At 41.9% G+C, this 13,198-nt stretch overlaps 1 protein-coding gene across 2 annotated transcripts in view; it reads left to right on the top strand.

Annotated features, from left to right (window-relative positions):
* Positions 1–13,198, top strand: part of TBC1D9 (TBC1 domain family member 9) — a 58,106-nt gene that overhangs the window by 13,577 nt on the left and 31,331 nt on the right. For both annotated transcript variants that reach the window (XM_079989470.1, XM_079989471.1), the window contains exons 2-4: positions 6,969–7,079; positions 11,227–11,345; positions 12,601–12,829. In XM_079989470.1, the coding sequence (XP_079845596.1) occupies positions 6,969–7,079; positions 11,227–11,345; positions 12,601–12,829 (459 nt within the window). The remainder of the gene's footprint in view (positions 1–6,968; positions 7,080–11,226; positions 11,346–12,600; positions 12,830–13,198) is intronic.

The following is a 13,198-nucleotide window of genomic DNA, read 5'->3' as shown; positions in this document are numbered from 1 at the left end:
CCTTGAGAGAGCAAAATGTTGGCACCTCAGTTAGACAGGAAGGAGTCAACCCAGATTTCCCTTCTGCATCTCCAGCTAGCCCTGCATGCCCAACCCCAACCCCCCAGCCACCACCTTTTCCTTCTGCTGGTCCTCCTCCCCTCCTTCCTTTCCACTAGTAGCTGCCTCTTTCTCCTCAGCCACTGGGTCCATTTGTGACGTCACAGGGAGTCTGAACCCAATGGCAACAGCTGGGGAACGATCTGCACAGCTTTCTATTATCTGTCTTGGGGGGGGGGTGTATCGAACACTACTTAGATATTTTTAAAGATAAAGGGACTCCTGACCATTAGGTCCAGTCGTGGACGACTCTGGGGTTGCGGTGCTCATCTCACTTTACTGGCCGAGGGAGCCAGCGTACAGCTTCTGGGTCCTGTGGCCAGCATGACTAAACCACTTCTGGCAAACCAGAGCAGTGCACGGAAACGCCGTTTACCTTCCCGCAGGAGCGGTCCCTATTTATCTACTTGCACTTTGAGGTGCTTTCAAACTGCTAGGTTGGCAGGAGCTGGGACCGAGCTACGGGAGCTTACCCCGTTGCGGGGTTTTGAACCGCCAACATTCTGATCAGCAAGCCCTAGGCTCTGTGGTTTAACCCACAGCGCCACCCGCGTCCCATCTAGATGTATTTAGAAAGCCATTTATTTAGAAATAGAAGCTGGGTTTCTTAAGGCCTACTGCTCTCTTCATTACTTTCATGAGTTGTCTATGGAAAAAGTTTGCCAGCTTCTGACAACTGTGAAAGGCACAAACACAGTGAGAGGGATGGCTACCATCCAGCAGCATCACCCAGGCATTTCCACTAGCTTCTGCCAATTTCATCCCTGACTTCAGCCGCCCAACTTCCACTGGCTTCCACCCGTGAATGTTGACTGGTTCACGCATGCACCCTTCAGCTGGAGAGCAACCTCTTGAATGCGTAATTCCCAGGCACACCACATCCAGAGGGTGACCTATGCCGCCTCTGAATTTACCCAGACACACACCATTTGTTTCAAACACATTCAAAGCTTGACATTTGCACAGACACATTCATTAATTGGCCATTCTCTATTCATTCACATATACACCCCAGCTTCTATCCACAAATAGCCACATAGTTTCTGTTGGTCTTCCAAAGGTGAATTTCAGCCAGTTTATACCCACAAATATCAGCCTGCTTCAGACTTGCAGCATCCACCAACATCCAAATACGAACTCCACCAGCTTCCACCCACCAACATCTGTCAGCTTCTGCTAGGTTCATCACCAGACAGCAGACAGCTTCTGGCTATGGATATCATCTGGTTTCAAGCCACAAAAACTTGCCTTCTTATTGATCCACATCATGATGCTGCTGGATGATTAGTTTGTTCCAGCTGCTAGCTTGCCTTGGCGTGGAAGGAGACCACCCAGTGCTGAACACCACAGCTATTTCCCACTGTGTTCTCTTTGGGAAGTAAAACTACTTTTGCCTTGGTTTTCCCCTTCGTTTACCTTTATGTATCCACTCAGATGCCATGTGCTTTGTGACATCACAGGCAGTCCACAGCCAATGACAACAGCTGGGGAAGCATCATCATCATCATAAGCTCTCACAATGGTGAGCACAGCTCAGCAGTGATCTGTTCCTTTGCTTGTTTACTATTAAAATGTTCTGTCGCCCGTGTTGTACTGATATCAGGGAAAGGCACTGCTCTAGCTAAAGTTGAATTTACTGTATCAGTATAGCAATAAAACTGGTTAGTGGTGTGATGTGGGTCTGTGTGAGAAAGGAAACAGAAAAAGGTAGAAGAGTCTTGTCTCATTTGTATGTGTACATGTAAAATGGAAACAGAATAGGTGTATATAACTGTGTGGTTTAATCAGAGTATTGTAGTGCTCTGTGTGTTGTGTTGTGTTGTGTTGTGTTGTGCTGTGTCTGTGTCTGTGTCTGTGTCTGTGTCTGTGTCTGTGTCTGTGTCTGTGTTTTGTGTGCTTATGTTGGAGTTACCTGCCTATAGCAAAAAGCAATCTACTCCCTAAATGTGTGTGGAGTCATTTCTGTTCATATTTGCTTAGGAATGAGGCCTACCTTGTTCAGTGGGACTTACTTCCTTAAACTTTTACACAGAATTGCATCCCAGAACTTCATTCTCTTTTTCTTTTTCTTTTTTAGGTTGGCTTTTGTATTCCATTTTATGCCAGTGTGTTTTTAATGTCATTTTAGTAATGTTTTTGCTTTAATTTGAGATTTTATGGTGTTTGCATTTGGGCGATTTTATTTGTTGTTTGTTTGTACTTCAAGTCTACCATTCACCCAAAAAAAAAAAAAAAAACCACACACCAACCCCACATTAAAATAAATCAAACAAAAAAAATGAAACAAAACAACAACAACAACAAAACAGCAGCACAGAGCAGCAGTGCACAGCAATACAGGATTGTTGTATTTACCTGTACATTTTACTGACTATAAAAACTGGCCAGAGAACTTTGGCTGATGGGAGATCTAAATATAGCATAAAATTAATAGAAATCAAAGGTGGGGTTGGAAATTGTTCTCCTTTTTATAGCTGAATGTATGTGCAGATGAGAGATGAATCTCCTTTCCCTTAGCTGTATCACTGTGGCTACTTTGCTACCTAATACAAACTGGGCTGGGGGGGGGGGGAATCATATGGAACACAGAACTTTGAGTTTAACTAGATCCACTCACCTGTGTGCTGTGTTCTGTTGAACAATAATAATTTAATAATAATAATAATAATTTATTATTTATACCCTGCCCATCTGGCTGGGCTTCCTCAGCCACTCTGGGCGGCTTCCAGAAAAATATTAAAATACTGTAGTACATCAAACATTAAAAGCTTCCTTAAACAGGGCTGCCTTCAGATGTCTTCTAAAATAGATAAAATAATAGACCCCTTCAGTTGTGTATCTAAACAGGGCAGATAGAATAAGCATAGCTTACCTGGCTTTGGGAAGGCAGAGCCAAGAGCTGAAGGGTTGGGGCGGGTTTCAAATGTTGCCAAGGCCTGCTAAAAAGGGCCTTGGGGGCTACATGTGGCTCTTGGGTGCCATGTATTGGACCCCCCTGCCCTAAATGCTGGAGATAATGGTTCTAGCCTCCTTCCACTACAAACTAGCTTCTATGTGCAGGGATTTGTCTTCTGATTATTGATAATTATTATTTATGGAAGAGCATTTTAAAAAGTGGTACAGTCCACAAATAGGTTTTCCACTGATATTTCTTATTAGATGACATTTTAAGTAGAGAAAGAGATGCACTGAGTTTTGTTGTTCTCTATCAGCCTCCAGATGGCCAAGCTATAAAAGGGGATTAATTATCCTGCATATGTGAACACAGAGTCTTTGTCTTAGCTCACTTCATTTATTTATTTTCTGTTTTGCATATGCCATGAGTTCTCTCTCTCCCATTGACTCACTGATGACCCCTGGGATAGTCTCATCTGTAAAATGGGCCATTTTCTTGGGACGGAAAGGAAAATTTACTATACATTTCCTATGATTTCTAGTTGTATTTTGATAGGGATCATATTGCATGATGGCATGGAACTTGTGAGGATTTACAGTGCTTTTTGCAGATTCAGATTTCGCTTACAAGGAATAGTTTTATGCTTCAGGAGTTTTGTGAAAGAAAGCTGTATTCAGTCTCTTCAGTATAGAGAATAAAACTCAAGCCAAGCTGTATTAATCAAGTATGTTTTTTAAAAAATTAAAATGTATTCCTGACAAACCTACAAACAGGTTAAAAACTGAGAGAGCTGATCTTTTTAATCCATTGCTGGGGGGGCGGGTGACTTTCTGGCAGATTTTCTCATTCCCCAGTCTTGATGGCAGCTGAGGGCAAATGCCCGCTACTATTTTAGCAATAAATGAAAAGAAAACAGGTTTAGTAACTAAATCACACGATTGTGCAATAAACTACTAACTACCTTGTTTAAATCTGAAAAAGTAAATGCATTAGTTGGTAGTAGTAAACATGTATAGGACTGGGAGAAAAGTGTGGTCTCCTGAAAATGCCTACTCCAATCTTATACACACTGATTTGTGAGTAATGCCCATTAAATTTAGTGACTATGGTTCATGGGATGCAGCTGGTAATTAAGGCTGTGTCTGCCCTTGGGTTGCCATTTTCTTGCTGGTTCTATTTCTGCCTCCCAGCTGCCATTTTGTAATTTACTCTGCTGGGGCATGCCAGGTCGCTGGTTAAAGAAATAAAATAAAATTGCACGACAGGGGGAGAGAAAGCAGTTGTTTCTGTTAAGTATTGTTAAAATGTCACCTGGGAAAGAAGTATGATGTAATATTTAAAGGCTCAAGTCTTGATAGCTTTTTCTAAAGTCTAGCAGATTTGTAGTCCAAGCCTTGCTTTCATTCTCAGTGTGAAAGGAAACAGTTGGGTTTCTGCTGTGGCGGATCAGGCTGTTAATGAAGAAATCTTCACTTTTGGAATTTGGCTAGTATTCAAGGCAATTCGTAACTAATTACAACGTGTTGAGCATTGTCTCTTTGGAGAGCTGTTACTTGAGAAGATTACCAACAAGCTAAAAGTTGCATCCTCATTATTGAAGTTCCCAGTTGTGATTAACCTTATTGCATGAAATTGTAACGTCCCTAGCCTTCGGAGCACTTTCCACTTTCCACTGTTGCAATGGGAGTCTTTTTTAAAAAATTGTTCGTTGCGGGTTGGGGGGCTGTTAGTTCGAAAGAATCATTAAGTCTTCAAGTCATTAAGACTTGAATTACACGCTTGTGCAATAAACCTATGCATCACTAGCACATAACTGTACATGTGCTTTTGGTTTGCCTAGCTACAGTAGCCTTGGTTGAAAGAAATAGGGACTCCCTAGATTAAAGTCACTTGAGTAAAAGTCATAAGAACCACAACATAAACCATTGTGGATTTTGTTGTTGCTCTTGTTGGTTCTACTGACCTCCTATGAATTATCACCTGACAGAGACTTGACTCCAAAGCTGACACATTATGGTGGGAAGTATGACCAGTTTTCCAGGAAGCATAATACTGTATATGACTGGATTTTACTCTTGAATGTAGCAATATATGTAGCTGAATAGTTCTTCAGTCAGTCTAAAAGCGACAAAAAATGAGGGAATATCAGACTTCTGTGATCCACAACCCATTTTCCTCAAAATGAGAAAGTTTGCAAACTATTATACTCAAATCATGAAATAATACTGTTTTAAAAATCTCATTCTGTTTTGAACTTTCATCAGTTCCACTGTAAGTTATGCATTGCCCTATGCCAAGAATTCCATGGCAACTGTGATGCCTTGCAATGGTGCCATATGATGAATAGAAAAACCTGACTGTTCCTAGCATGCAACTGCATGTGATATGGTTTTCAAAACTTTAAATGTGTTTACCTAAGCACCAATATAGTAGTGTTTGGAGTAAATTGTGTATTTCCAGTTGAAGCTAGTATATTAAATCTCTGATGTCATACGTTTACATGTTTTGGATCCATGTAATCAGACATATTTCATGGTAAGGTATGTTTCATTCATAAAGGTTAACCAGGCATCACTGGGGGTGGGGGGGATGAAATATTTAGGGGATGTATTATCCAAGTAAAGCAGGGTCCTGGAAATAGGTGGCGAAGGCCTTGAAACAGAAGCAGATTTGAATTTCTCACACCAAAAGAAACCCACATTTTTAAGGCCCTCTCATGGAAGAAATTTGCAATAATTAAGTTTCACCCCCTAAAATGGTATTCCTTGCTGTGGCGTGTCAGATAGCTGCCGCACCTGCTTCTCCTTCCTCTCCCTCTTCCAAGACGATGTCTATAAAGGCACATTGCAAAGGTCTCAGACAGTCCTGAGTTGAAACGTCCATCCCTTGTCCTGTACCCAACTGTGCTAAGGCTGCCTCTGATGCTCATTGCTCTGCAGAGAATATGCATCAGAGGAAGAGCTGGTTCTTGAATACATTTTCAGCTTGACAAGAAAATGTTTGGGAAAGTGCTCACTGAAGCATTTTCTTCATGCACAGCAAAGGCTGAAGAAGGGACAAGCAAGGTCAATGTCTCAAATTATGCTCAATTATTTACTACACTGTGCTCTTATACGAACAGAGTGTAGTTCAATATGTTAACGCCACACAGACTACACCTCCCTCTTATTGACTGAGGCTAAAAACAAAAGGGGGTAGAGGGCTAATGGGTATGAATAGAGGAGTGGAGAGATTACTTACTCCTGGCCAAAGGACTATGAGCATTTCCAGAGGAGAGAGATCAACCGAGTGCCTACTAAATGTTTCATTTTAATTATGTGGAGAAATTTCTAATGCTGGTTTGCACTCTGTAGTAACTGGAATGTGGCTATGTCTCTGTGTTGGTGGCGGTGTTTAAAAACATTATTTTGAGCTATAAGGAAAATCCCAAATGTGAACCAGGATGTGGCAAGGCATGGCTATCTCCCAAATTAGAAGGCTGAGAAATAACCTGTGACTAGTTAACCGTTCAGATTGTGCATGGCCCAAAAGGTTTTGTGATGACTGGGTAAAATTGTGACAGATCAAACAAAAAGCCAAGCAGTAAAGTTCTAGAAGAACTCATTTTAGTCAGTAGGGTGGATCTAAAGAATGGTGAATAGAAGAAGTAAGTTAGCTACCACTGCTGTTAAGCACTTGTTTAAGCACTAGGAGAAGAGTTCATTCAGTCAGTGACCTGGTTACCTATATAAACTTGCCATTCATGCTGATTCTCTTGTTAATTTTGTCTCTTTCAAATTGCTCAGATTAGCACTTTAGTTTCACATCACCCAATCTAAGGCCGACCATCTAGTGACTATATCTTCAGGCTCTCAGATATTAAATATATCTTTCTTATCTGTTTGGGTTTTTTTAAAAATCTGGGCTGGAATGTTCTGTTAAGTTCATGTATCCAGCAGTACTGTTCACCACTGAATTCCTTTTCCCCCTCTAGGTCTTCTTGTGGGAACTCTTGATGTTGTGCTGGATTCAAGTGCAAGGGTAGCGCCATATCGAATTCTTTACCAGGCTCCAGACTCTATGATATATTGGACTATTGCCTGTGGTAAGTATTTTAACAGTGGCTAAAATTACCAGTTTCTTAGAGGACTGGAAGTTCCATATAGCTCATAGGAGTACTGACTTGCATACTGTCTTGATGACAGGCATGCCCTCACTTACATGGGGCCCCCACATGAATAAGTGAAATGACATAAAGTGGGGAGCACCCCACTTTAATAGGGAGGGTCCGCAGGGAGGAGAGAGAGAAAGAAAGAAAGAGATTCATGTGTGCCGCTGGGGCTGTTGCCTGGAAGTCGCTAAAGGCTGCTACCTGGCCTGTCCCAAGCCTTCTCTTGATCAGAGCCCTGAATGGTGCGCCTTCCATCCTTTCCAGGAAGGAAGACCAATTTATTTATTTATTTTGCAGTGACCCATATAAACATCTTCTGTAAGTGGAAGACGTGTAAATGAGGGGGTTGCCTGTACAGTGGTACCTCGGGTTAAGAACTTAATTCGTTCTGGAGGTCCGTTCTTAACCTGAAACTGTTCTTAACCTGAGGTACCACTTTAGCTAATGGGGCCTCCTGCTGCTGCTGCGCCACTAGAGCACAATTTCTGTTCTCATCCTGAAGCAAAGTTCTTAACCCGAGATACTATTTCTGGGTTAGCGGAGTCTGTAACCTGAAGCGTCTGTAACCTGAGGTACCACTATACTGTGTGATGATATCGTACTTGAGTAGCAGGTCATTTATGAGATCCAGGCTCTGAAATGCTAAAAAGTTATTTCCCATTTAATCTTCTGTAACTATCAGACTGGGTGATTAACCCCATCAAACCTTTGTCTATAATATGACATTGCTGTTACTGGATTTTATCCAAATTTACTCATGCTTAGATTAGACCAATTGAAAGTAGTGGGTACAGGGGGCCACTAGGGGGCGCATTGGAAGATGGCGGACAATACCATCTCTCCGACCCACACGGGGTAATTAAGAGGCTGTTATGGGAGTAGGCAGCCTCCCTTGTTGCCCCAAGGAAATGGGGAACACTGTCCTTGCCTGCTGTGCCCATAAATCGCCCCCTAATTCGAAAGAAGGGGGTGAGGGCCCTAGGAAGAATGCCCCCGGTGGACCTCGGCTCTCCTGGACGCTGTCTCTGATTGAGCACTAGCTGGAGCAATTTGGAATAATTAATTACAAAAGAAGCAAATGCACATATTTCAAGTGAAGAAGGGGAGTGAAGTCTGCTAATTTAAGTGACCTCTGCAAAAGAAGCCGACGGGTTGGAGAAACAGGAATATTTTACGATGAAGATACACCAAAGGCAAATGGTACAAATTAGTCGTGACTAAACCCCATTGATTTGTATAAGTGTACTCAAAGCACGGCTGAGTCTGGATCCAACCCATTGTGTTGCATTGTAGCCTGTTGTAATCTAGTGAGATTATATTGAGCAATGGCTGTGGTCTATTGTAGATGTAATACTGTCAAACTCTTAAGACACTTAAGAGCAGGATACCAAACTGTGTACAGATACTGTTCCCACATTTCCTCTCTTATGTGGAATTTTTTGCTCCCTTTCCTTGTAAGCATTGATTATGACAAGGCTAATAAACTCTGGCTAGTATTAGCTATTTTGACATTGTTGCAGTTTTATGTAACGATCAGCGCCCATTGGGGGTGATCAGCATGGCGATCAGCACCCATTGGGGACCATTGGTGTGGTGATCAGTGTCCAGGGGGGCAAGGCAGCGATCCACCCAGGGAGATTTTGTCGCCCCCCAGACTGCTCCCACCGCCCCCCTTCCTACGTCCCCTGTGTGCAGGTACAGGTGGGCCACACTTTTCATTAAATAATGTGTCTCTTACATTCCTTTTATGAAAATATATTTGAGTGCCCCAATTGTCTTTCCCGTAACAGAATTGCTAGTGGAAAGAAGGGAACAAAGCTGAGAAATATTAGTATTTTTCTTTCTTGAGAAAAAAAAATACATTCCTGTTTCAGAATAAATTAAATTCCTGAGAATAGCAAGCAGGAACAACAACAGCAACAACAAAAAGTTTTGAAGTGTGACGGCAGTTATATCCATATTTAGAAATAGTGAATAGTAACCTCAGCTATAATAATCCATATATAAAAAATAATTCAGACAATGACTGCAGAACAGATACTGTGATGGTAATGGCATGGTAACTCTGCGTTTTATTGCTCCACAGGAGGCAAGACATCATCATTTTGCATCTCTCTGGCGATTTTAAGTGCATTACCTATATGTTGTGTTATGGCTCTTTTGTAGGTGTGTAAAAAGCTATGGAAAGAATAACTCGGTCTTTAAAGCCACATCCGGAGTTATAACAATACAATTTCATGCAGTAATTGCAAGCAAAGCCCAACATGATGATCACATCTGGGCCTTTGCTGCCGCTGTTTAAATTATGTAGGCTCTCAGAAATGATTTGTGTTGAAAAGGCAGAGCAGAAATGCCAGGCCTCCCTGGAAGCTGCAGAGAATGATCTCATTCCTCATCAACCGAGCTGGGCTGGAGATAAGCTTATGCTTGCAATTCCCAGGAAATCATGTCACTACTGTGTTAGCTTTCTAATTTTGTGGCTAGGAAATAATTGATTTGCACATACCTATGCCTTCCTGGCACTGTTGTAGCAAGCTCTTTGAGTGATTTATATAATATGTACTGTATAACTTCTATTCATTCAGGAGTTCAGTGTAATCTATGGGCATAATTCTGTTGACATGAATCACTTAAATCCCATTGATTATAATAGGAGGGAGTTAAGCCCACCTTCTTAGTAAGTCCACAAATTATTTTAGCCTTTGGGGGGCTAGCAGAGGATGGACTATGAGCTTTCTTCCACCCCTAGCAGTACACTGTATTTTACCTTGGACACAGAGGATGGGGATTCTATTTTCTGACATGCTCCATGGTTTCTATGCTGGGTTTAAATGAGGGATGGAGCACTCACCTGCATGAAATTCATTGTCTGCCAGAGCTAGCAGGCAAGTACTTAAATGCAAGACTAAGTGAGGTACACACGTAAATGTATCTGATTGAATTTTACCCTATTTACAGAACGTATTTGCAGGGCAATTATTTCCAAAACTAGAAGAGAGAGCATAGAGGTCTGTCCTTGTTTCTACTTTGGGGTCAGGGGGAAGAGACAGTGCTGCCAAGTTACTTCAACAATAATATTCTAGCTTTTATAATGCCATTTAGAAGTGACTCTAAATTATTACCATTCTAGGAGAAAACCAAGGACTCAAGGATAAGCAGAAAAATTAGTTTGCAGAAAACTGCCAGTCTAGTAAAGTCTATTCAGTCCACAGATCATGTAGGCCCAGTTGTTAAGATCATTTGGCCCCTGAATGCTGCTCTCATCTCTCCTACACTTTCATGCTCCTGGAAGGAAACTCACAAGCTTTCACTTCCTGTTTCAAACAAACCACAGTTTCCCATGTTATCCAAGTTCATATAACTCTGGTTTGTTTTGAACTATGAGTAGTAAGAACAAGCCAGGATCACACTATGGTTTCATTTCCTGCCTTGTTTGGAAAGTATAGGCAAACTGCACATCCTCAAGTTCAGACCTCATGAGGAACTGTGGTTTGTTTAAGATGGGAAATGAAAACTTAGCAAGGCATGCTAAGGAGGGGAGGGAATGGACAGTTAAGTCCAGTCAAAGGCGAATATGGGGTTATGACATGACGGAAGCCAGAGCGCACAGAAATGCCATTTTCCTTCCTGCCCCAGCAGTACTTATTTATCTATTTGCACAAGTATGCTTTTTCAAACTGCTAGATTGGCAGGAGCTGGGGCAGAGCAATGGGAGCTCACCTCGTCGCAGAGATTCAAACCGCTGACATTCTGATCAGCAAACCCAAGAGGCTCAGTGGATTAGACCACAGTGCCACCCGCTGCCCTAAGAACTATGTCATGTTCATATGGCAGGATACCATGGCTTCTTGTTACAACTGAAGTGGGCCATGGTGTTCTGTTGAATTAAATTACTCTTCTGTGCTGGTTTGCTTTAAAATGCACAGTATTCTCTTTATTGGGTTTGTTTAGTTTAGTTTTGTTTTGGTTATCCAATAAACATACTGTTGCACACCTGTCCATAAATATATTTATTTATTTTTTGCTTTATGATGATCAAATTACAGACATGATCTAGCAATTTATCCTGTTCTTGTCTTAGGTTGTTCAAGGAAAGAAATAACTGAGCACTGGGAATGGCTTGAACAGAATTTACTACAAACTCTTTCAATCTTTGAAAATGAAAATGACATAAACACATTTGTCAAAGGAAAAATACAGGTAGTGTATATATATTGTCAGCACAGTTAATTATCCCCATGACCAGGAAAAAACTATTGTGCAAGCTTGTCCTTTATACTTGATTTGCTGGTTTGTGTACTTCTCTGTTTTAGTAAGCGCAGATTCCAGTCAGCTTCATTATCTAGTTTGAGGAAGCAGGCATCAGTGTAAACAGACACATTGGTATTATCAAGTTGCATAGATAAGGGTGATATCACATAACTATCTTCAGGTTTGGCAAGGGACTTATGCTAGCCACGTGGAATTTCAGAATTTTTATCTGGTCCTTTCTTAGCAGAGAATATCTAGTTTGTTTGGTAGTTTGGGAAATCCATATGGCCAAGATCTAATCTCTTGAGAGATGCCCTGTGTAGGTTAGATTTAACAATTAAAGTTTTGTCTTGCAGCACTCTCCTCTATGTTGCTTTGGTAACTTAGAATAGCAAAGAGTCTTGTGACGTCTTAAAGGCTAAAATCGATAACACAACAACACAGCTGAAATGACAAAAGCTTTTGTTTGTCTTTAATATGCCACCAGAGTTACTGTTTTTGTTGCAACAAACTAGCATGGCCACTCCTCTGGAAATTGTTAGTGTGATTTATGTGCATCCTGTGGTTTCTGAAGGCAATAGAACAGCCTTTCCCAACCTTGGGCCCCCAGACTTTCTTGGACTGCCATCACCCCTCACCACTGGCCTGATGAGAGTTGTAGTCCAACAACAGCCAGAAAGACTCCAATGGAACATACGGACCAGGGGTGTGGCCTTTCAGAAATTGCTGGACTACAGCAGTGGCAGACTTTGGGCTTTCAAATTTCAGCAGCACCCTGTGCAATGCCAAAATTCGGTGCGCGCCCCCCCACCTCTTGCTTACTGTTTTACACCATTGTTGTGGTATCCTCTCGGCTCAGCGCCCATTGCAGGCAAACTGGTCACGCTTTCCTAAATCCACCTCTATCTTCTGCTCTCATTATCCTTGACCATTAGCCATGCTGGCTGGGGCCTATGGGATTTCCAGCCCAACAATATCTGAACAGCTATGGATTCCCCAACCCTGATGCAGACTCATCTTGTCATTCTGCTAATTTGACTACAGCCCCATGTCACTGCAGTATGCCAGTTGGGTTGCATACTCAAAATGTGTTCTCTTCCTCTCCCCAAACCTTTTCTTTTTTTAAATGCTGGAATTTTGAACTCCATAGCACACTTATATTTTTGGAGGAAGCCAAACTGTCCTGTCTGATCTTCTGCTTCAGGGCATCATTGCAGAATTTAACAAAATTAATGGTATCAAGGAGGATGACGACACTGAAAAATTTAAGGAAGCCATAGTGAAATTCCACAAACTGTTTGGGATGCCGGAGGAAGAGAAGCTGGTGAATTACTACTCCTGCAGTTACTGGAAAGGGAAGGTGCCTCGTCAGGGCTGGATGTATCTCAGCATTAACCACCTCTGCTTTTATTCCTTCCTCATGGGACGGGAAGGTATGAATGAGAGACTTCTGTTTCTATTGATCTTTGTGTGTGTGTTTTGAAGTTGGTGGTTTAGAACGATACACATAGTCATTGTTGGTGGACTTGATGTAGTGCAGGAACTGGCAATAGCACATGGACCACTAAATTATGTTTTATCCTTCTAGTTAGAGTTGCCCATTAATTTTAAGTGTCACTTACATGGAGACCTGAAACATTCTGGCTTTAGGCTTAGTGTTACGGTGGCAATATATGATGCCCCAGAAGTATGGCAAGGGGGCAAAGTGTCCCTTCCAAAAGCTGATCATGTTGAAGAAAGCCTGCTGTCACATCCTCATGGATGTTGAGCAGAGGGAAAAGTGGCCTGATGGTCTGAAGTGG

Source organism: Podarcis cretensis (assembly GCF_951804945.1).
Source record: "Podarcis cretensis genome assembly, chromosome: 9".
Classification (NCBI taxonomy): domain Eukaryota; kingdom Metazoa; phylum Chordata; class Lepidosauria; order Squamata; family Lacertidae; genus Podarcis; species Podarcis cretensis.
This window is presented reverse-complemented; position numbering and strand designations above follow the sequence as displayed.